General features: G+C 35.8%; 1 protein-coding gene across 3 annotated transcripts in view; it reads left to right on the top strand.

The window, feature by feature from the left end:
• Nucleotides 1–25,407, top strand: part of PPP4R4 (protein phosphatase 4 regulatory subunit 4) — a 75,158-nt gene that overhangs the window by 31,554 nt on the left and 18,197 nt on the right. For all 3 annotated transcript variants that reach the window (XM_039365882.1, XM_039365884.1, XM_039365883.1), the window contains 10 exons: nt 813–920; nt 4,195–4,316; nt 4,437–4,559; nt 6,581–6,750; nt 7,101–7,220; nt 11,426–11,503; nt 14,160–14,243; nt 15,176–15,358; nt 24,490–24,595; nt 25,161–25,308. In XM_039365882.1, coding sequence (XP_039221816.1) covers nt 813–920; nt 4,195–4,316; nt 4,437–4,559; nt 6,581–6,750; nt 7,101–7,220; nt 11,426–11,503; nt 14,160–14,243; nt 15,176–15,358; nt 24,490–24,595; nt 25,161–25,308 — 1,242 coding nt within the window. The remainder of the gene's footprint in view (nt 1–812; nt 921–4,194; nt 4,317–4,436; nt 4,560–6,580; nt 6,751–7,100; nt 7,221–11,425; nt 11,504–14,159; nt 14,244–15,175; nt 15,359–24,489; nt 24,596–25,160; nt 25,309–25,407) is intronic.

Here is a 25,407-nt window from a genome sequence, read left to right as displayed (position 1 = left end):
ACCATATTTTAATCATGATAGCTTCTATAACATAGATGGGTAGATTTCTTGACTTCTCCCTTTTTTTCCCTGTGTGCCCAAGGGAAAGAAGAAAGCATTGATCGAAATATGATTTGACTTTAGGATGATGCCAAGTAGCCGGTCAGATTTTGTTCTGTGATGATTCTGTGAAAACAGAATCCAAAGAATGCTTGCCTTCATCCTGATGCCAATCAAAAGACTTTCATGAACAAATAACCAAATGAGGGAGAACAAAATGACCCATAAAGAAACAGATTTTTAAAATATATCTTATCTTCCCAAGAACCTTCTGTTGGTTCCAAAGTAAATTGTGTGTTTTAAAATATTTAGTTTAACTGTGATAATATCTTGATATTCTAGAAGATTTTTTTCAGATCAGACTGATCTGAACAGATGAAATTCATGCTGTATCATTTATGCTGCCTGTTCAGAAATTTAGAATTTTTGATACATTTCTCAATTATTTATCTACTTATCATTAATACCGATAAAGTAGTTAGAGTTTGCAGTTCTGTTTATTTGCTAACATTTCTGCTTCTAGTATTTCATTATTAAATATTGTTATGATGCTATAGCGGCCTATAAGTTCTTAACATTTGAGAAGTATAAATTATCTTTTATATGTATTGTAGTGTGATGTTCATAAATATAATTATTGCATACATTATTATAACAATTACATAAATTAGAATTATCAGTTTTTACTCTTTTATTACAGTTTTGAGATATATATGATAAAATTAGGAGAGCATTTTTTTCTATTATAATTTAAGTAACTGTTTCCTTTTTAGCATTAAAAGAGAAATCCTTCCCCTGGTAAAATCTCTTTGCCAGGATGTAGAATATGAAGTTCGTTCCTACATGTGCCGGCAGCTAGAACTAATTGCTCAAGGAATAGGGTGAGCAAGGCTGATAATTATTTATTCTGTGAAAATAATTCCAAATAATGTTGGTATTAATTTGCAAGAGCTTGCACGGTTTCTAAATCAGATTGATTTAATATGTTAGGTTGAACTCATACAATATAAGTTTCCAAATTACTTACTCCAATTACAAGTGATTTCCTTTTATGAATAACCAAGATATATTAGATATGTTAGGCAAAAATTTTCTTATTGCTGCTGCCAAGCATGCTTCTCTTAATTTGCAATTGTTAATAAATTCATCTTTGAATCCTGGGCTATTTCTCTCATAGCCAGTGTGACATAAATATTAAAATATCTGAAAAAAAAATCCAAATTCAAAGTATCACTAAGCTAATCTTGGTCAGTTAATAAAGTATAAGTTAGAGTGAATCTGAAGTTAGTTAAACAGTCATAACCCAATGTCATTATATCAGTAGTTCTGCAGCATGTTGAGTATTTGAGTATACTGAGTGACATACTGTAGCCCTCAGTTCTAGTTTCTGTGTTTTTCAACATATTTGTAAACAATTTAGATATATTTAGAAAACATGATTTTAAACTTGGCACGTTGCACAAATATAATGGAGTACAGAGAGTCTTTGACCTATGATTATTCAGTGACCATTTTAAGTTATGCCAGTGCTGAATGAATGTTGGTTACGATCAATCCTTGGAGCCCTGGCCAACAATCAGTGATTAAGATCTGGGTACTTGGCAGCAGATTCATACTTATGACTGCAGAGACCCACAATGACTTGATTGCCATTTGCAACCTTCCCTGCTGGCTTCCCCAGAAAGTCAATGACAAGTTGCAAGTCATTAGGGTAAGTCTCCCCCACCCACAGCTCCTCTGTGCTTGTACTGCACTGGCCACTTGTGCAGCCAAGGCACCCTTCTTCACCCTCATTGTATCTTTCCCACATCCTCACATATCCTCCTTGACCTGTGCAGCATCTTTTGCACACCCTTATAGATCCTTCCGTGCACACTCTTTCCCACATGCCTGCACTTCCCCTCATTGCCTTCTACATTCAGCAGCAGTCACCTGCCTCCACGCCTGGAATTTGCAACTTCCTGCTGGCTTTGCCACTGACTTTGGTTGTGGAAAGCCAGTAGGAAGTTACCTTGCTTAATGGCTGTGGGATTCAATTAATAATGGCAACAAGGATTGCAGGGATAGCCATTGCTTAGTGTTGCATTCCCACTTTATGATGTATCACTTAGCAATGAAATTCTGATCCTACTTGCTGTTATAAGTCAAGGACTATCTGGAGCAGTGCTCTCCAACCTTTCTGGGTCCATGGACCGGCAGTGGCAGAGGACAGGGGATGGTTTTGCGCATGTGCACGTTGCTTGTACAAATGGAGCTTCCTGCACTCGCCCACCTCTTGCGCCCACTGGTTGCCTATGGGCCATGGACCAGTAGGGGTCTGCAGACCAGGGATTGAGTCTGTTGACCCCTGATATGGAGGATCTTCACAAACTATAACAGTGGGCAGAAATCACTAAGATGAAATTTAGCAAGAACAAATATAAAATGCATTTGGGTAGAAAAAACCAAAGCCATTAGTAAGGATGGATGAGGAGGATCACTGTCCTGGACAACAATACATGCATAATGGATTTGAGTGGCTTGATGGATCACAAGCTGAACTTGAGCTTGTGATCCTGCTATATAGTGGTCAATGCATTAATAGGCTGCAATGGATTCTCAGCTGGATACTCTTACATTCTATGTTCTCAAAATCTCTTCCATTTTATCCTCCTAGCACTCTGTGAAAATAAAGAATTTGTAATCTCTATAGAATACTTAATACTTAATTATTTAGTACTAGATTCCCAAAATATTTTTAAATATGTAGAAATAAATATGGTAAGTGTTTTAGAAAAAGATTGTCTTTGGTATCAATAAATGAATGAAAATTCTATGAGTTGGTGAGGTAACAATGTTATTAAAATAAAAATTATTATTGATTTATGTCCCAAGAGATACTCCACTGTTAATTGCAAATAAATAGTTTCTTTGGATAAATGAATGATTTATAACATTTATATGAGAAAATATATCATTCTAGAATTGAAGTTAGGTTTTGAGGATAGTAGTTTTAATTTACTAGATTTTCAAAAGTATTATAAACCTTATATTTTATCAGCTTTGTGAGTATTGTTAAAAAATTCTTCCTCTCTTAACACATTGTATTTACCAATATTTTGATAGCATTGAATATATAAGTGCTTTAGTCTTATTTTGTCAGGCAATTTAAAAGAGAATATGTCAAAGGAGAAAATAATGATTCTGAAATGGATTTCAATTAGGGTTAAACAGTGAAATATCAGTATTAAAACATTGTAATAGTTCTTTTAACCACCACAATAAGAAAATAATGAAATTACTTGTTTATCACTAATATAGAGTAGGATTTATTAAAGAAAGGCAAGTCAAAATCGTTAGTGGCCTATATCATATGCAGTCAGTACAAGAATTTTTCCTGTAGCCATGATTCACTAAAAGTGCTAAGGTGATATGCTTAATCTAAGCAATAATTTAAGTTTTTATGCTGTGACAGTTAAGACATAAAGATACTTCTTTGGTTTAAGTTTTTCCTAAACTGGAGCTCACTAAATGGTGAAACTGACATCTTGAGAGGTAAATATACGTAAAACACATAGGGTTTGAGCTTGTAAAATTAGAATTTCATTTTTCTATCATCCTGATAGTGATGTCATAAGTCATGCTTTTCCGTGAAAACACACACACACACACACACACACACACACACACACAAAAGATTCTCTCACATAAAAGGACTGATTGGTTATTTCAAGAAGGGCATCAAATGTAGAGTAGCATCTTTTTCATGTGCTCTCGTGTAGCAATTTACTGCTCCTCCACTGGAATGCCATCAGTTCTTTGACTCAGCTGATGACAAATTAGAACAAATCTCCACTGAAAGCATTTGAGCCATTCAAATTCCAGCACATAAATTTTGGTATAGATTACAGTGTTCTTGTATATGAAATTTTACTGTGTATACTACTGAGAAATTAAATGCAGTAAACACTCTACTTAGTAGTTAGTCCCATTGGTTTTAGTAAACTAATTATTACTTGACTTGTGAATTCTACCCATGTTTAAATATATTTTTCTCTAGAAATGGATTAAGGAAATATACATATTGAAAGCCATTTCTTATTTCCAAAGTGTGAATACTGTAGTAGATGACAATTATGGGTTATCTCCTAAATGTTTGTTGTTTCTTTTTTGTAGAACGGAATTAACAAAAAATGTAGTGCTTCCAGAACTAGTAGAATTAGCAAGGGATGAAGGCAGCAGTGTACGTCTTGCAGCTTTTGAAACATTGGTAAATCTGTTAGAAATGTTTGATGCGGGTAAGATTCATTAGCTTTGCAGCTATTTTTCTATCTGTTATGATCTGTTTTTAATATGCTCATACTCAGTCATATGTTGATTATTCATCCCTTTCTAATCATATCTTTTATGTTTTTCAGATGATAGAAGTCAAACTGTTCTCCCATTAGTGAAATCATTCTGTGAAAAGTCCTTTAAAGCAGATGAATCTATTCTGGTTTCATTATCTTTACATTTAGGGAAGCTTTGTAATGGACTATATGGTATGCCTAAAATGTTTTCAATACAATTTTAAGGGTGCTGCATTTGTTTATATTTGGTTGGAAACATTTAACACTGCAGTCCTGATTATGCTTGCTTCTGGAATAAAGAACACTTGATATTCAATTAAATATAATATGGAAAAATATAATTAAATGCCACTTCCCCCCCCCAGATAATGTATAGTATGATAGCATTGGTATTAATTTTTAATCAATATCTGCTTAAACACTGAGTATAGTTTAGAAAATATATAATTTGTCAACATTCACTTAAAACTCATTCAAATAGTTAAATACCAAATAAAATAGTGTTTTAGTAGTTATTTCCTATTTTCAAAAAAAAAAAATCTATTTCTGTTCCCCAAAACAAAATGGATTTCTAAGGCATTTAATTCATATCATGCAAATTTTACATGGAGGAGGAATGAGCTGATAGGAAGGGCAGACTTATTCTGAACAAGTGGAACTGTTCAACGGATGTAAGAAAACCTGATGCTGCACAGTAGTTAATTACCAATACTTTGAATTGGGTCCAGAAGCTTATTGACAATCTACAGGTAGTCCTCAACTTAATTACCAGTTGTTTAGCTGTTCGAAGTTACAATAGCATTGAAAATAGTGACTTACAACATTTCATGTTGGCATTCTCTCTCTCTCTGGCAATGACCATGTGTTGGGTTGTCTTTTAAATTATTGGAAGAAACCTGAATATTTGTAGTATTCTCTTAGCCTTTCTTTTGCTTCATTTCTTATACCAAGACCAAATTTTCATTCTAGGTAATATTCCGTAATTAGTAAAATGTAATTTTTAGTGCTCTGTTGACATGGTGTTACAAGTTACTATTGAACTTTTCAAGTTCTTCTTCTTCTAAAACTATGGTTGGTGTATGGACTTGGATCATCATAATATTGGCTTGCCCTGAATTCTAATAGAGATAATTCTGTCGTGGGGGGAAGGGGGGGAGGAGGAAAGAGAAGCATCCAAGCACTGACTGCAGCTCCCTTTTGTTAATAGGGATGACTTCCTTTCTTCTGTGGTGTTTTTGTTCATAATAGAAGCTTTGATGCTCCTCTCATGTGAAACGGACTATTTCAGTATTCATTCTTATAATTCTGCTGGACTTCATCAAGCCTGCCTTGGATCATGATTCCAGCATTCCCCTATACACTTTTCCAGCATCAACTTATCCTTTTGATTATGATGATACAATATCAGCTGCTGACTGTCCTTTCAGCTTTAATCCAACCACATCATAAAGACCAGTACTACTCACATATTTGATGTCTGTTTTTTTCCCAATAGCTTGCTATATACATTGCAACCTGTAAAACCTATGTTCAGATATCATGTTTAATCAGATTTCTTGGTAAGCACTGAAATGGGAAATAGTTAGCTTTAAAGTTTTATCCAAAACCTAATAAGAATTTATTCTGTCAGGGCTTTTCTCTTCAGAGATCAAGTAATTACATACTTCTAATATATTATAGAAAAGCCCTGAAGCAGAGTTAATATATACTTTTAGAATGTAAGCCTCGGTATGTTTGGAAATTTGTCAGTGAAATCACATAGAATACAGTCACTCTTATTTGATATTCTGGAGAAGTATTAGATTGCTGTTAGCACTACAAAATGTGGGTTTGATCTGTGCAGAGAGGAAAGCCTCAGCATATTAGAAGTTCATGGTGATTGTTTTGTTATGGTTTTTGATCTGCAAAGGCTAAATTTCAAAATGATAGAAAATAAAATATTTAGTTTAATCAAGCCTATGTTTCTTCACATTAATAGAAAGTGTTTTCAAAAGTTATATTTGGAATCTCTAAAGTTTACAGTTGCGTGAGGCAGCTAAGGAAAGAAGAAATGAGATCTTCCAGTATTGTCAATAAAATGCCTGGCATGGCAGAGATTTAAAGATAATGCTGAATTCATTATGTCTGCTACTATAAGCACAATGTTTGGATAGGCTGTCATTTAACCAATTTATGCAAATAAAATATTGAACAAGCATTTTATTTGTTTAAAGGAATTTTTACACCAGAGCAGCATTTGCGATTTTTGGAGTTCTATAAGAAGCTTTGTACATTGGGATTAGAACAGGAAAATGGGCACAATGACAACCAGATTCAGCTGCAAACCCTAGAACAGGAAAAGAAATACATATCAGTGAGAAAGAACTGTGCTTACAATTTACCTGTGAGTGAAATGCTCTTTTATTTATCTATCCATAATTTCTATAAAAGATAGATCTTGTGAAACTCTTTCTGATTTTAAAGAGAGATTATTTCCTCTGAAACACATTTTCTCCTAAATCAGAGAACAGTATTTAGTGGGGCTGAACCTTTTACTGTTTAACAAAGGGTAGATTAAAAGGCGGAAGAAGGGTTGCCTGATTCGATGGCCGGGGTCACTTACTCCAAGTAAACAGACAGATTATAATTTCTATTTCTGCCAGTTATTTTTGGAAATCAAATAGGAAAGTGGAAGAGGGGGGCAGACATATATGTGCTAACCTTTATTATATATTACATTGTTTATATTTCTAGGCCATGATGATTTTTGTGGATCCCAAAAATTTCAATTTGGAACTGTATTCTACATTCTTTTGTTTCTGTCATGATCCTGAAGTACCAGTCAGACATACTGTGGCTAGTAGTTTCTATGAAGTAAGTCAGGAAATGTATGTTATGGAAACACTGTTTGGCTTATTTTAAATATTGGATCTTATTTTGACATGTTTATAATTATCTAAAATATCACATTTTAACATTAAAAGTACTTCATAAAAGATTGCCTCCCCTTAGAACAGTGGTTCTCAACCTTTCTAATGCCGTGACCCCATAATACAGTTCTCCATGTTGTGGTGACCCCCAAGTGGGTGTGGCCACCAATAATAGGGAGTATGTCAGCTAGGGAAAAGGGAAAAAAATGGTGGACAACGTGGTTTGGCGACCCCCGTGAAATGGTCGTTCGACCCCAAATGGGGTCCCGACCCACAGGTTGAGAACCACTGCCTTAGAACCTCTTAGATTGAGTATACAATCTAAGATCAGTTTCAAGGCACTACCTATAGTCATTTTGATTTTATTTATTTATTTAAAACAGTTCTATGGCTGCAGTAATTTAGTAGTAGTATCTCGGTTATGGAACTCTCTTCCAGGAGAAGTTTGCCTAATTGCCTCTATTCCAGGAGTGTCCCTGAATGCTATCTAAAAACAATCAATATAGAATGTGACAGCACATAGTGATGGATGACAGCCATTACAGCCATGTGACTGAATATTGTAGGTACTTCATTGGTTTCCAGGAGATTTCAAAATACAAGATGTTTGGTTTTTATTTTTAAAGAAATGGCTTCTAGCTAATTGAAGAACATCTTCTCTGGGTAGAACCAACTGATAACAGTGTTCCAATATTTGAAGGGCTGCCAGAAAGAAGAGGGGATCAACCTATTTTCTAAAGCACCAGAAGTCAAGACAAGAAAAATAGATGGAAACTAATCAAGGAGAAAAGCAACTTAGAACTAAGGAGAACTACGGAATAGTGAGAAAAATTAACCAGCAGAATGGTTGTGGGTCCTCCATCACTGGAGGCTTTTAAGAAAAGCCTGGACAACCCTTTGTCTTGAATAGTATAGGGTCTCTTGATTGTACAGGGGGTTGGACTAGAAGACCTCCAAGACCTTCTAGTTGTTCTGTTCTTTTCTGTATCTAATTTGTCCATTCCTGTTGAAATGTTGAAGGAAACTCACAAAAGGTGAGATTGGGAATGGTGATGGTCCCACTTTGTATAACAATCTCTTACTGCAACTCTGACTTTTTAAAACCAATTAATACGAGGGCAATTTCGAAATAAACCTCTGTTTGGTTATCAATGATAGACACTCGCAGATACAGAACTTTTATTATACACATTAGAAAACTACAACATTACATTACTTTTCGACATAATCACCATTCAAATTGAGGCACTTGTCATAAGGTCTTACAAGGTTTGAAATTTCTTCTGCAAAAAAATCTCCCATCCTGTAACAGCATCGTGAAGTGCATTATCATTGAAAAGGTGCGACACAAGCCACTGTTTTCATGTGCCTGAAGAGGTGATAGCACTAAATCTGGGCTATGGGGGGGGGATCAAAAATATCCCAATGGAACTGCTTCAAAAGTTCTTCAGTGTCTAGCAGTGTGTGGGTGAGCATTATCCTGAACCAACACCACACTGGAAGACAGCATGCCCCGACGCTTGTTATGGATGGCTTGTCTGAGTTTTCGTAACATTTCACAGTAGATTTCTGAATTGATGGTTGAACTACACTCCATTAACCTCATTAGCAGTACTCCTTTGGCATTCCAGAATATTGTTGCCATAACTTTTTTGGTAGACAATGTTTGCCGAGCTTTTTTGAATTTCTTTGGTGAGCGCGTATGACATCACATCATTGATTGCTGTTGGCTTTCAGGGTTCACGTTCGATACCCAGGTCTCATCGCCAGTCACAATTAAGAAATTGTTCTCCTTCCTCGGCATAACGTATGAGAAAGTCCAAAGCAGAACCCATTTGGTGTGTTTTGTGTTCCTCAGAAAGGAATTTTGTTACCCAATGAGCACAGAACCTGTATCCCAAATTTTCTGTCACTACCTCGTACAAAACAGTTCAAGAAATTTGTGGAAAGTGTAAAGAAAGTGCAGATATTGTGAACTGACGGACTTCACAGACCTTTTTGTCAATTTCCTGCATGAGTTCATTGCTGACTACAGATGGGTGGCCACTTCTTGCCTCATTGTGCACGTCAGTTCATCATCTTTAAACATGTGACACCATTGATGTATGACACCTTCACTCATCATGCTTGGTCCATAAACGTTACACAGTTCGCAATGAATCGCAGCTGCTGAAAGGTTTTTTCGCACATAGGAATAGTATTACTGCACGCACTTCACATTTGGTGGGACTTTCTATGGCAGGGTTCATTTTAAATTGATCTAGCAGACGAGTCAAATGCAACACAACCGTCTCCTTCCACTCCTCACTGCCTACTGAACTATTGCACATGGTGCCACAGGACGGGCATCGCTATCCCCGCCTATTTCTTACACAAGCTCAAACGGAGTTTTATTTCCGAATTGCCCTCGTACAAGAGTTATTTCATGGAATATTTGGAAGCTGAAGTTATCCAATGATGTCCTGGCATTGCCAGACATGTATTTTGATTATTGTTTGTTATTTGGATTCTTCTTTTTGGATTATATTTGTGTTTTAATTGTTTTTAATATTTTAATTAATATAAATTGCCTTCAGTGGTATATAAATAAAAAAGTAAATATCAGCATCTTGAATAACACTTTTCAAAGCCAGTGCAGCACCCATAATATAAGTACCATACTACTAAATTGACTTTCTGAACCAATTGCAGTTTCCAGATAATCTTCAGGGGCAGTCCCAGATAGAGTGCATTGCAGTGATCCAATCTAGAGGTTATAAGAATACGAATTACAATTTTTTTTAATCTCTTATTGTTTTAATATATACTTTATTCCACTGCTTTCAAGCACTTGTTCTGTAATAATATTTTAGCACCTTGATTGATTTGTGTAAAGGTTTACAAATCAGAACAGTTATAAACATACCTCTGAATAAACATAGCTATAGCCATACAGTAAATTCTATTAATTTCACCTAAAGATAAAATAGAGTTTCTACATTTTATTGGTGTCGGGCCATTTTAGCTAAACTTTCTGAAATGGCTTTACAACCTGAATATAAAATTTCAATTATTATTTTTTTCATTGTGTTGATTGCTCTGTGAAAAGATACCATTAGGAGAATCCTAAGCACTCCACCCACTATCCTCTCAATGTATATCGGTTGTTTATTGGTTACTTATATCTGTGAAGAAAATAGCAACTCAGAAAGATTTAACCGCACTTCCGCTGTCAATGAAATTGCAAAATTGCAGTTTGCTGACTTCAGAAACCTGTCCAGAACTTTCACTACCTTTCACCCTCTGAGAAGGAATTAGCTCATTGATGGCAACATAGTCCAGATATATCCCCACAGTAGAGCCTCAGCTTTACTACTGAAAATTATCTATTGGGAAGGAATAAAACCATATAAAGCAATTAAACTTGAAAACTGTTGAGAGCTCTAGGAGAGTTAACAGAATTTCAGTTATACAATTCTCCTGTCAGTCAAGCATTTTGATAAGGAATGTTTTAGTTTCAGACCTAGTGCATTAATTGATCTGAAGTGGATGTAAGTAATCTGTGTCAGTCTTGAGCAATTTGCCACTTACTTAAATACTTTAACCAAAGAAGGAAGGTTTGTTATTACACAATAGCATAATACAGAATGCATTCTTTAGTAATTTTTCCACAAACTGCTATCTTCAAGACATATAAGACTATTCCCTTTCTTAATGAAGTATTTGTTTCTTCTTGGACTCTTAGAAAAAAATGGATAATGTTCATTTTTTTCTCTATTTTGTCAATATCAGAAGACAGAATAATATTTAATACATTTGGGAATTAGAATCTGATCAACTGTGTTTTACATTAGTAGGAAGTACATGGCAAAATGTTTGCAAAATTTCAAAGTATATTTGGATTATATAAACTAGCAAACTTTTTTCCGAGAGGTTATTGTCAAAGAACACAGTTGCTACTACATACTTTTTTCAATGTTTTCATCAGCATAATACTATATTACAAATAGTAAGGAAAGGACAATCAACAGTCTTAAAGTATAGCTACTGGCATTTTAGGTTTAGTCTATACCTTAGTTTTCTATTCAAGATACTATTCAAACTTTGTTTTAAAAAATAAAACATAGATTAAAAGGACTAATATCTGTATATTGTTTTGTAATTTTCCAGGTTGCTAAGCTTTTAAATACTGATGTGTATGTAATACATAAAGAATTGATAGCCCTATTGCAGGATGAATCAATAGAGGTAATGATCTGTTTGCTCTTTATATTTGATAATTCACAATTATTCCAAATTATATTTATTAAAGGAAGGAATTCTTAATGGGTCAAAACATAGGATGAATCATAGCTGTTTATCTCATGATCCTAAACATAAGGGACAGAGAATGTTGTCACTATAAAGTGATATGAAAGTGGTATGTGATAATTCTTATAACACTTTCCCAGAAGAAATAGAAAATGCCTAAAATTGAATTTGCAAAATAAATCACTATTCAGAGGCATATATAATAGTTTGATCTCACTCCAGTTTGATATGCCTTAGGTTTAATCAGTCTAATTGGTGCTAAGTAAGAGTCCCTTTAGTATATGTTCAGTTTTGCTCCAGAAATTATATTGTTAAATCAGAATGTATGGGTTGACAATAGAAGACAAAGTTATACAAGGAAGACATACAATATTTAGGCTAGGAAATGGATTGGGAATATTCTGACTAGGAAAACAAAAAGGAAGTAATTTCTAATATTTTTAAATGCTGGAAAGCAGAACAACTATATTGGAGTACTATAATATTTCCTCTTAAACTTGTCTTCTTTGATGAATATTGCAGAAGTGTGGCTTACCGTATATGCCGGCGTACAAGGCGACCCGGCATATAAGATGATCCCCGTCTTTGGCGCCGAGTCGCATTCCTAGAACGTCGTCTTATACGCCGGAAACTACCAGTATTTCCGCCGCATAAGACGACTCGGCGTATAAGACGACCCCCGTCTTTGGCGCCGATTTTAATGCTTGCGAAAGTCGCCTTATACGCCGGCATATATGGTAAATCAGAAAGAAAGAGATTAGATGAAGCGGTGAATAGATAAGTCACTCTGTGTGTTTAAAGAACTATGTTTCTTGAATGGAAAATTCTCTCCCAGTTTTAAGTGGGAATTTATGATAGATAAATACTCTGACTAGTGGTGATTGGTCAGCTGGTCCAATACTTGGAACTGTATGGCACTGCTGCAAGGCATTTTAGAGATGAACTGATACCTAAATTCATATGATAGTACATTGCTTAAGAATGGGTATTTCTGCAACAATGGAAGGTTCCAAATACTCTTTGTTAGGCCTGTGAGGAGCAGACCAGGCCAAGAAATAGACCCCATGGAAGACTAAGAAATAATTTTGTTTCAGTTGGCTATAGTACCACGTTTGGGTGGTACATACGCTGGATCATGGAGAAAGCTAGGGAGTTCCAGAAAAACATCTACTTCTGCTTCATTGACTATGCTAAAACTTTTGATTGTGTGGATCACAACAAATTGTGGCAAGTTCTTAAAGAGATGGGAGTACCAGACCATCTCATTTGTCTCTTGAGAAACCTATATGCGGATCAAGAAGCAACAATGAGAACTGGACACGGAACCACTGATTGGTTCAAAATTGGGAAAGGAGTCCAGCAAGGCTGTATTCTGTCGCCCTCCCTATTTAACTTATATGCAGAGCACATCATGAGAAAGGCAGGGCTAGATGAATCAAAAGTTGGAATTAAGATTGCCGGGAGAAATATCAACAACCTAAAATAATGCAGATGATACTACTCTAAAGGCAGAAAGTGAAGAGAAACTAAAGAGCCTCTTGATGTGGGTGAAGAAGGAGAGTGCAAAAGTTGGCTTTAAACTCAACATTAAAAAAAACCAAGATCATGGCATCCGGCCCTCTCAATTCCTGGCAAATAGATGGGGAAGAAATGGAGGTCGTGACTTATTTTATCTTCCTGGGCTCCAAGATCACCTCAGATGGGGACTGCAGCCAAGAAATTAAAAGACGCTTGCTCCTGGGGAGGAAAGCTATGGCAAATCTAGACAGCATACTAAAAAGCAGAGACATCACCCTGCCAACAAAAGTATGTATAGTCCAGACCATGGTTTTCCCAGTTGCAATGTATGGCTGTGAAAGTTGGACCATAAGAAAGGCTGAGCACAAAAGAATTGAGGCCTTTGAACTATGGTGCTGGAGAAGACTCCTGCGAGTCCCTTGGACTGCAAGGCGATCAAACCGGTCAGTCCTAGAGGAGATCAACCCTGACTTCTCTTTAGAAGGCCAGATCCTGAAGTTGAAACTTAAGTACTTTGGCCACCTAATGAGAAGGAAGGACTCACTGGAGTCCCAACCTGATGCTGGGAAAGATTGAGGGCAATAGAAGAAGGGGACGGCAGAGAATGAGGTGGCTGGATGGAGTCACTGAAGCAGTAGGCGTGAGCTTAAATGTACTCCAGAAGATGGTAGAGGACAGGAAGGCCTGGAGGAACATTGTCCATGGGGTCGCGATGGGTCGGACATGACTTTGCAACTAACAACAACAATACCATGTTTGTGCTTGCCCTCCTCCCTTTTTTATATTCACATAAATTAGGAGAGTGTCTGTCTGAGGTGATTTCATGGTCTTCTCCTATCATTTGGATTCAAGCAGTAGTTTCCTTTTTATTGTTTTGTTAACTGATCTGCCCTCTCTCCATCAAATTCATATTCTTTGCTGTCTGCAACTTGCTTCTTCATACAGCATTAACTTTGCCTTCTGCAGGCTGTTAGATCAGGATACTTTCCTCTGTCTACTGTTCTGTACTCAGATGAGCTAGGTAGGTACATAGATAGGTTTTGGAAATGTAAATACTACATTCTCTTTTAATTAGGTGATAGATGCATTAATAAATCACCTTCCTGAAATTCTCGAACTTCTGTCTACTGGAGGAGAAAACAGTGGATCAGAGAACAAGGTAAAGTAGATGAGTCTGCCAGCAGAATCATATTTTAAACAACAAAGTCCACTATTTATTAAAATTATAGATCACCCATCTTGCCAAGGCGATTTTACATGGCTTACAATCAATCAGGAAAAATACCAATATAAAACATTAAAACAAATGTTTAGAGACATTGCATTTGAATTAAAATTAAACAAAATGATGAGGAAGGAAGCAAGCAAGACATGCAAAGGATAGAGGTGGGGTCTTATCTAATCTTATTTTACAATCTTAATCTTATCTAAGTACAATCATTTTTCTCACCCTGAAAGCACCTGAAAGTTGTTACTATTTTGCTTTCATTTGTGAGGCTGTGATTAGGTTACTGCAGAGGGAGAGTAAACCTTGAGTATCATATTTTCAGTGTTGTGGGGAAAGCTTTAATAGTCTGTATGTCTTCCAGGACAGATCCTCTTAATATCTTGGAGGAATTAGAGAAAACAAAATATATTTTAGAACAATGAAAGTGGGAAGGGAGAGAAATAAACAAGAATTAAAAACAGTAATCTCTTCTAGTAGTAATCCCTGTTAGTAGTTTTTTATTGGTATTCCCTTGATAATTATAAATAAATGTATCGTGAACTAGAAAAAGCTATATAGGAAAATATGGATGGACTAGTTCCTGAGGTTTTGAGGCTCTAGCATTCTCCTGCACATTATAGGTAGCAGAAGTGACCAGAAACACCAGTTTACAGTTTAGGATCAATAACTCACATGTTAATTAAATCAGAGTTTGACTTTATGCATTTTATGTAAGTTTCAAAGATAATTTGAAAACTTTGGTACAGCATTCAGTGATGTGAATATTGGTTGGTTGGGAACTTGTAACATAACCATGTGTAGTATGTGCTACTGTGTTTTGGCAATTCTGATTTAATATGTATAATATATCTTTCCCTTTTCAGCTTTTAAATTTTCCAGAGTTAATTCCAGCACTAACAAGAGCTGAACAGAGGGCAGCAACCTCTTTAAAATGGAGGACACATGAGAAGCTATTACAAAAGTATGCCTGTTTGCCTCATGTCATCTCAAGTGATCAGATTTATTACCGATTTTTGCACAGAATGCTGACAATCATTATGACAAATGTGAGTTCTCAATGATCCTTCTCTGTGTATTTCTTTCTGAAGTATATGAAATTGTCTTAAATATTTTTCAAGAGATTAAATATATACAGTGCTACTGAAATAAATCTATGTTGAGACAAATATATCAGCAACAAGCAAACTAGAACTTTTTATTTTAATTTGTATTTTTAATGAAAAGCCAGTGTTGTTTAAATTGAATACCTGTAACTTTCAATTGTTTTGGTTTGCTTGTTTCCATCTTATGTTCCAAATAAGTGAGGATTGCAAATTCCAAAACTGAAACTTAATTAATGAAAAACAGTATGAATCCTTATATATTCTAACCATATTTGTATATAGAATTGGATTTCTTTACTTGCGACAAAAAGAATTTGGGAAGGTTGTCCGGCTTCAATCTAGACTATGAGAATCCACACTTTCAAGTTTAGAAGCTATTTAGAAGATCATGGAAAAAAAAATATATTTCAGTTGAAAAAATATTTATGTGGTTGTTAATCCTGAATCAAAATTATTCCTATTCTCAAATCAAAACTAGTGTTTTAAAAAATACCAGTGCAATTCAGTTTTAATTTGTTATAATGTATCAACAGTATTTTGATACTTCTTATCATCAGAATGCATATATATATATATATATATATATATATATATATATATATATATATATATATATATATGCATGCCTAAATGTTGCACGTCAGACTTGGAGGAGAATTTTGGGATGGTAGAATGCTTGTTTACATACTCTGATAGACTGAATCATTGTGAGGGAATATGAAGAGCAAGACCTCTTCTTTTTCAGTTTCCATCTTTGTCTTGCTGTAGATATCAGGAAAGCTGTTTGGAAGGGCTCTAAAATAATTGGTAGCAATAGATGATGGAAGCCCTTTTGTGTGCAGAATAAGCTGTTTTGTTTCCAATCCAATATCAGTGAGAAATGTAAGGAATACATTGTGACTTTATAAATTAGTCCACAAAAATAATTCTGGGGATTGATGTACAGACAGAAGCTGTTCTGGAGCATCATCCAGAGTCTCCTTGCGGAACACAAGGTGGATATGGGATGATTCTGGGACTCTCCCTAACCCAGGAGAGTTTTATAAACTTATTTGTAAATTGAAAAAGCTTCAGTCCAGAAAGAGCTTTCTGAACTGGTCAGTTGGCCATATTTACTGAAAGTCCAATAAACAAACAAATAGATAATAAAAATCCTTTTAAAAATGCACAGATTTAGTGCAAAAGTACATCAATTTTTCATGATAATGAAGCTGAAATTGCTACCTTTGCTACTCTTTTTTTTTCTTTTTGCAAAATATACTAGTCTGTATTGTTTTTGGCTAGTCTGCCAGAAACTAATAAAAACATTTGCCTTTTTCTGAGCAGACTAACCCAATAGAGAAAGCTCAAAATGGTTCCAAATATGCATATATAACATATATAAATGATATATAATATATGTATTATTTCCTCCTGTCAGTTCCGGTTATTATTTCTTTTTTTTAAGACAAGTTTTATTGGTTTTTTGATTTTTAAAACAAAGCACTCAAGACACATCGTGGCGTTAGGGTAGTCAAACATCAGCAAACAAAACATATATACATAATTCAATCAATACATCAAATATTCCCTCTTTTTTCCCTTAAGTAACGTATTTTATTTAAAATAACCCAATTCTAGCTTAAATTTATTCAACCTAAACCTGTTTTTGAAGCTTTATAAATTTACACTACCATAATCAAAATAACTTTAAGTACAAACCTTATCAGTTCGGGTATCCCTTCCAAATATATTCTAATTCCTTAATTTTATCATAGATCTTATTTACTTCTTCTTCCACTAATATCCCTTATTTAAAATAAAATATTAATCTATCCTATACGTATCTAATCCATCCATCAATCAATCTCTTTAAAGTGACAAAATAAAGTCCAACCTTAAATCATTTCAATCCATTTGACAAAATTCAAATTTCATCCAGTTAATTTTCATAACTAATCACATCCATGTTATCAAACAAACAGATCATCTTATTAGGTTAATTCAACATTACATAATAATTTTCTTACAAATAAACCTATCATTCTAAAAAAAAATTAAAAAACCACATTCTTAATCAATTTAATATATATATTCCATTAATCACCCCTTTTTCTCTTACTTTTTAAGCTTAAAAGATAATATCAAACCTTAAATCATTTCAATCCATTAGACATCAAACAAATGAATCACCTTATTAAAAATAATAATTTTCATATCGATAAACCCATCAATTCAAAAAGTACATTCTTGTTGTTAATTGTGAAGTCGTGTTCGACCCATCGCGATCCCATGGACAACGTTCCTCCAGGTCTTCCTGTCCTCTACCATCTTCTGGAGTCCATTTAAATTCACACCTACTGCTTCAGTGACTCCATCCAGCCATCTCATTCTCTGTCGTCTCCTTCTTCTATTGCCCTCAATCTTTCCCAGCATTAGGCTCTTCTCCAGTGAATCCTTCCTTCTCATTAGGTGGCCAAAGTACTTGAGTTTCAACTTCAGGATCTGGCCTTCTAAAGAGCAGTCGGGGTTGATCTCTTCTAGGACTGACCGGTTTGAACGCCTTGCAGTCCAAGGGACTCGCAGGAGTCTTCTCCAGCACCATAGTTCAAAGGCCTCAATTCTTTGGCGCTCAGCCTTTCTTATGATCCAACTTTCACAGCCATACATTGCAACTGGGAAAACCATGGCCTGGACTATACGCACTTTTGTTGGCAGGGTGATGTCTCTGCTTTTTAGAATGCTGTCTAGATTTGCCATAGATTTCCTCCCCAGGAGCAAGCGTCTTTTAATTTCTTGGCTGCAGTCCCCATCTGAGGTGATCTTTGAGCCCAGAAAAATAAAATCTGTCACTACCTCCATTTCTTCCCCATCTATTTGCCAGGAATTGAGAGGGCAGGATGCCATGATTTTGGTTTTCTTAATGTTGAGTTTCAAGCCAACTTTGGCACTCTCCTTCTTCACCCGCATCAAGAGGCTCTTTAGTTCCTCTTCACTTTCTGCCATTAGAGTGGTATCATCTGCATATCTTAGGTTGTTGATATTTCTCCCGGCAATCTTAATTTCAACTTTTGATTCATCTAGCCCTGCCTTTCTCATGATGTGCTCTGCATATAAGTTAAATAGGCAGGGCGACAGTATACAGCCTTGCCGGACTCCTTTTCCAATTTTGAACCAATCAGTGGTTCCGTGTCCAGTTCTCACTGTTGCTTCTTGACCCGCATATAGGTTTCTCAAGAGACAAATGAGCTGGTCTGGTACTCCCATCTCTTTAAGAACTTGCCACAATTTGTTGTGATCCACACAATCAAAGGCTTTTGCATAGTCAATGAAGCAGAAGTAGATATTTTTCTGGAACTCCCTAGCTTTCTCCATGATCCAGCGTATGTTGGCAATTTGATCTCTAGTTCCTCTGCCTCTTCGAAATCCTCCCTGTACTTCTGGTAGTTCTCGATCCACATACTGCTGGAGTCTAGCTTGTAGGATTTTAAGCACAACTTTACTACCATGTGAAATGACTGCAATGGTGCGATAGTTTGAACATTCTTTGGCATTGCCTTTCTTTGGAATTGGAATGTAAACTGACCTTTTCCAATCCTGTGGCCACTGTTGAGTTTTCCAAATTTGCTGGCAAATTGAGTGTAGCACTTTTAATGCATCGTCTTTTAAGATTTTGAATAGCTCAGCTGGAATACTGTCACCTCCACTAGCTTTGTTGTTGCTCAGATTTTCTAAGGCCCATTTCACTTCACATTCTAGGATGTCTGGTTCGAGGTCAATGACCATCTCATTGTGGTCATCTGGGATGTTAAGCTCATTCTTGTATAGTTCTTCTGTGTAGTTTTGCCATCTCTTCTTAATCTCTTCTGCCTCTGTTAGGTTCCTGCCATTTTGGTCCTTTATCATGCCAATCTTTGCATGAAATGTTCCCTTCATATCTCCAATTTTCTTGAAGAGATCTCTGGTCCTCCCTATTCTGTTGTTTTCTTCTATTTCGTTGCACTGTTCATTTAAGAAGGCATTCTTATCTCTTCTAGCTACTCTCTGGAATTCTGCATTCAATTGGGTGTATCTTTCTCTTTCTCCTTTGCCTTTCACTTCCCTTCTTTCCTCAGCTATTTGCAAAGCTTCCTCAGAAAGCCATTTTGCTTTCTTGCATTTCTTTTTCTTTGGGATGGTTTTAGTTGCTACCTCTTGTACAATGTTGCGAACTTCGATCCATAGTTCTTCAGGCACTCTGTCTATAAGATCCAGTTCCTTAAATCTATTTGTCACCTCTACTGTATATTCATCAGGAATATGGTTTAGTTCATACCTGAGTGGCCTAGTGCTTTTCCCTACTTTTTTCAATTTAAGCCTAAATTTTGCAATAGTCAGCTCCTGGTCTTGTTTTTACTGACTGTATAGAGCTTCTCCATCTTTGGCTGCAGAGCACATAGTCAATCTGATTTCTATGTTGACCGTCTGGTAGAGCCGTCTCTTGGGTTGTTGGAAAAGAGTGTTTGTTATGACCATCGTATTCTCTTGACAAAATTCTATTAGCCTGTGCCCTGCTTCATTTTGTACTCCAAGGCCAAACTTGCCTGTTATTCCGGTTATCTTTTGGCTTCCTACCTTAGCATTCCAATCCCCCATGATGATAAGGACATCATTTTTTGGTGTTAATTCTATAAGGTGCTGTAGGGCTTCATAGAACCGGTCATTTCATCCTCTTCAGCACCAGTGGTTGGGGCATAGATTTGGACTACTGTGATATTGAATGGTTTGCCTTGGATTCGAATTGAGATCATTCTGTCATTTTGGGGATTGTATCCCAGTATTGCTTTTCCTATTCTTTTATTGACTATGAAGGCTACTCCATTTCTTCTGAGGGATTCTTGCCCACAGTAGTATACCTGATGGTCATCTGAGTTAAATTCACCCATTCCTGTCCATTTTAGTTCGCTGATTCCTAAGATGTCGATGTTCAGTCTTGTCATCTCTTTTTTGACTACGTCTAGCTTGCCTTGATTCATGGATCTTACATTCCAGGTTCCTATGGAGAAAAAATCTTTACAGCATCGGACTTTCCTTTCACCACCAGATATATCCACAGCTGAGCATCCTTTCGGCTTTGGCCCAGTCGCTTCATTCTTTCTGGCGCTACTAGTACTAGCCCTCTGCTCTTCCCCAGTAGCATATTGGACACCTTCCGACCTGAGGGGCTCATCTTCCAGCGTCATATCTTTTTTCCTTTTAGTACTGTCCATGGGGTTTTCATGGCAAAGATACTGGAGTGGTTTGCCATTTCCTTCTCCAGTGGATCACATTTTGTCAGAACTCTCTGCTATAACCTGTCCGTCTTGGGTGGCCCTGCACGGCATAGCTTATAGCTTCATTGAGTTACGCAAGCCCCTTCGCCACGACAAGGCAGTAATCCATAAAGTACATTCTTAGTCAATTTAATACATATCTTCCATTAATCGCCCATTTATCTTACATCTCGCTCATAATCTTAGTCCTTAAATCAGTCCATAATTCTAAATTGCCTTTAATTCATTACATAAAATTTTTAATATTCACTTCTTTTCAGTCTTATTCTGGGCTTCTTCTTCTGCCAGGTAGGTTTCTATAACAGAGCTTCCCTTTCAACTGATAAGTCTCTCTTTATCGCTTGTAGTATCATTTGAATCCATGTAAACCATCTTGGCCTTTGCATTGGCCCTCTGTTTCTTTTAACCATAAAATTTCGTTGCTTTGACATTTCAAATCTCAGTCTTTGCTTTTCCTGGTCCTCAAAACCATAGGTGAACTGCTTATAAGGCAAAGTCAATTTCTCTTTATTCTCAGTTAAGTCCTCTTCTTGTGTAGTCTGTTTTATAGAATAATCAGAAGTAGTTTGAGAATCAATTTTGAAGTTTAAAGGAGAGATTCTGGCTCTTAATTCTGTAGTAAACTCTTTCATTGTAGCACATATTTCTTCTTTAGCCTCATAAATCTTTTCCAGAATAAGTTTACACTTTAAGTGTGAATGCAGCTCTATTTTAAAAGTTATTCAGCTGGATCAGGTTATCTTTCTCTCAAAAAAGCAAACAGTTTGAAAAAAACCTCTCATCTCCAAATAGTCAACAATTACAATATTAGTTTTTTGGCCAGTAGATGTCCTCAGTAAGCTAAAAAATCTTTTTCAAGAGCCATTTCCCCCCCCCCCTTTCTATTTTTTAAGGAAAAAGTGGAGAAAAGAAATACTCTTCCAATATAAGATAGTAATAGCACTCAGCAAGAAAAAAAACAGCATAAACTGATAATACAGCTCTTAAGAAAAAAAAAATTTTCGGTACCCCAAAACATGTATATAAAAAATGTAGTCTTTAAAATTTTGTTATATTCTTTTGTTCATGCCTTCCTTCCCAAACAAGTAGAAGCTGTTTTTCGAAGCCAGGGAAATAATTCCAATAGGGCTCTTACAGGGAAAAAAAAAAAAAAGTAGAAGGAAAAATAATTCAGGACGGAGAGAGGGAGGAAAGGTCTCACCCGGATTCACCATGGTGGTTCTTTATGCTTAGATGGTTTTCTGACTTCAGCTGGCACAGCGAGGTGATCTGCCATTTTACTGACCGATCTTCTTCTCCATCGGCCCTACAGAGTTAGCTCGGACTATGGGGGAGCCGCCACTCCACCTTAGCTGAGCAAAAGCCTCCTTGACGGTAGTCGCCCCTCCAGGGCAATTTAAGACCCGCATAAGGGTCTACCGGTAGAGAGAAAGGAAGCCAACGAAGAGCAACAGCTCTTCGTATGGCTGAAGCTGCCTGATCCGGAAGCAGAAGTCCCAATTATTATTTCTTATAATCATTTTTGAATCATGCATAGCTTTTAATATGTATAGTATATATTGTGTATGTATGTGAGATTATGATTTGAATTTTAAAATCAACATAAGAAATAATATTTACAGACATAACTGCAAGATTGCAAAGCAAAAATAAGTATGCATTCTAATTATGAATAAATATGTATATATTTTATTATTATTATCTCCAAGTTTCTCAAATAAATACCAATATTTTTCTGAATTCACAGACTGCTGTCCAAAGGCCCTTTTCAGAGTGTTCTGATCTTATTGGGGTGGTTTCATTTGGTTGTAATGGGGTGGGGAGAGATCAAGTTCCAGGTTTCTCAAAGGTGGTATGTTGCAAAGCTTGCCTTTCTCCCCACCCCTTTTTAAAATATATAGGAAGCCACTGGCTGGTGACATTTGCCAACATAAGTTAGGTATCGTTAGTATGTTATGATGCTTAACTTTACATCTCAACTTAAGTTAAAAAGGTGATGGTTTTGAAGTGCTATTGAGATGACAACAGGCTGTTCAAGTCTAGTTATGCAGGAACAAGTTGAGGCTTAATCCCAGTACGGAGTGTCTCTGTGTTTGTAAACCATCCAATCCAGGGAGATTCTACCTTTAATTCTGATTGGGATCACATTCCCTTTATTGAACTGGCTCATAATTTGAGAATCCTCCTGGACTCACAACTCCTACTTTAGAAGTAGGTGGCGACTGCGGTCAGGAGAGCCTTTGCACAGTTTCATCTTGTGTGCCAATTATGACTACTCTTGGATGGGAGCTTTATTCACAAGTCACTCATGCCTTAATCACCTCTTGTTTGGACTGTTGTAATGTGCTTTATGTTGGGATAACCATGAAGAGCATTTGGAACCTAGACTTAGTACAGAATGCAGTGATTTAACACTTGGGTGCACCTAATGGAGCCACATAACGCTGTTACTTAGAAAGCTGCACTGGTTATCAGTTGACTTCTGATTGTAATTCAAGATGCTCACTGTCACCTTTAAAAATCTTCATAGTTCATACCTGGATATCTATGCGACCACCTTCTTCTAATATATCTGCCCACCTGATAAGATTAAGTAGAGTAGGGTTTCTTCATGTTGCCTGTCTTGGGGACTGTCAGCTGCGGGTTTTGCAGAAACACACTTGCTTTATTGCTCCCCCTTGTCATTTGGGAGAACATTTCCCACAACTTCTTTATGGTCCCTTCCCTTTTAATATTTAGATGGTTTATTAAGGCGGCTGTTCAAGTAGGCCCCGGAGTCTGAATGATTTGCTTGTCTCTCTAACAGTGGAAATAATTCTAATCAATTGCATTTTACTCCCATGATTATGTATATACATTTTTATTGATTATATTTTGTATGATCTGTGTCTTAGCTTCATTTTTATCCCAATTTACGGAGGGCAAATATGCACTTATAGTCAATTCTGCTTGCCATGGTATACAAACCCAGTTAAATAAATTATAAGGAGGCAAGCAAATTTCTGCCCTGAAACTTAATAGATGCTTCTTATTGAGCTGAAATGTATTTATTTTTAACTACTGAATAATCCAATTAATTTTACAAAATTAAATATAAAAATGTCAGCTGTTCCATGAATATAGAATATCATCTAAACCCAGGGTAACAAAACAAAGCAAAAAAAACCCTTTCAAATTTGCATCTAAATATGCTGATTTAAAAAGAAGCCAAATCAAGACATAAAATATATATATCTCCTTTTACTGCTTGTTACACATTCCACATTCAAAAACTCACATACAGTTTGCTTATCTACAAATCCTGGCATTTCAATAACAAGTAAAATATGACTTTTGCGTATGCATAATGTGTTCTCCCCATCACTGGCCCATAATTTGGTTTAGGTGTTCATTAGCAGAATAAAAACACACTTGTTTTTTCTCCTCCTGGGATGATCTTCTTGTAGGAAAAATTAAGTGATCTTAGAACATGTTTCCTGGTGAAAGATATAAAACAAGCACCAAAAGACAATATATTCAGTAAAAACTAGACTAGCTGTTAAATGATTTATTAATTAATAGTCTGACTTCATACCGCTTTAAAAAATAAAGTTCATACTTCAAATTTTGAAGACCAACCTTAAGTTGAATTTATTTCAACCTCATTTCTTTATCATTTATTGATGCTTTATTATTTTGTCTTTTTACCTTCAACTATTCTTTCCCTGCCAATGAACAAATTGTATGCTTGATTACTTATATATAATCTCTTGTAGAATGAAATATATTTTTTCTCTCTTGAAGAATGTCCTACCTGTCCAAAGAGCAGCTGCTCGAACACTGTGTATATACTTACGATATAATCGTAAGCAAGAACAGAGATATGAGGTCATCCAGAAATTGATTGAACGTAAGTCTTGATGTCCTCTTTATCATGAGGAAGTTAATGGAATTTTAGTCAAAATCAAGGCTGTTGTGTATAAGACGGGAAGGCCTCCATTTTTAACCATAGACTAGATGTTTTCCACTATAAAGATTTCAGCTGCATTAGCTTCAAATATTTGTATGCAAGTTTACCATGGCAACTCATATTCATGATAATCTTTAAAAAGATGCAGCACCATTTCCAGTACGCCAATAAGAATGTCAAATTTAAATACCAGTATTTAACAGGTATTCTGTAAGGTAGAGAGCATAGGCAGAAAGAAATTGGAATGCTAATGTGGGGAGTTGCTCCAGTAGTAGAGCCATCCTACACGACTGTTGGTGGACTTTTCTACTTCTTAGCTATACAATTAGAACATTATAAAAATTACCTAAAGCATATTTTATAATTATTCTAATGAACTGATTGAGAACTATTACATTATATTTGAGAATGTTAACAAGTATTTTTGGGATAATTAAGCACTGGATTTTCATTCATTTCTTCTATCAAAATAATAACCTATCAGTGTTAATATTTTGTTCTCCAGAACTGGGCCAAGGAAAAAGCTATTGGAACAGATTACGTTTTTTAGATACCTGTGAATTCATCATAGAACTCTTTTCCAAATCATTTTTCTGTGAATACTTCTTTCTTCCTGTGCTTGAACTTACACATGATCCAGTAGCAAATGTGAGGTACCGTACAAGTTATATTAAATTAATAAAACACTTTGATTTATTCAGATGGCTTTGTGTTGCCATTTAATGCAGATTGCCTTTTTTTCTGAAATAGAA

This window comes from Crotalus tigris, unplaced genomic scaffold, assembly GCF_016545835.1.
Source record: "Crotalus tigris isolate CLP2741 ecotype Arizona unplaced genomic scaffold, ASM1654583v1 scf7180000020201.887925, whole genome shotgun sequence".
Taxonomy (NCBI): Eukaryota; Metazoa; Chordata; class Lepidosauria; order Squamata; family Viperidae; genus Crotalus; species Crotalus tigris.
This window is presented reverse-complemented; position numbering and strand designations above follow the sequence as displayed.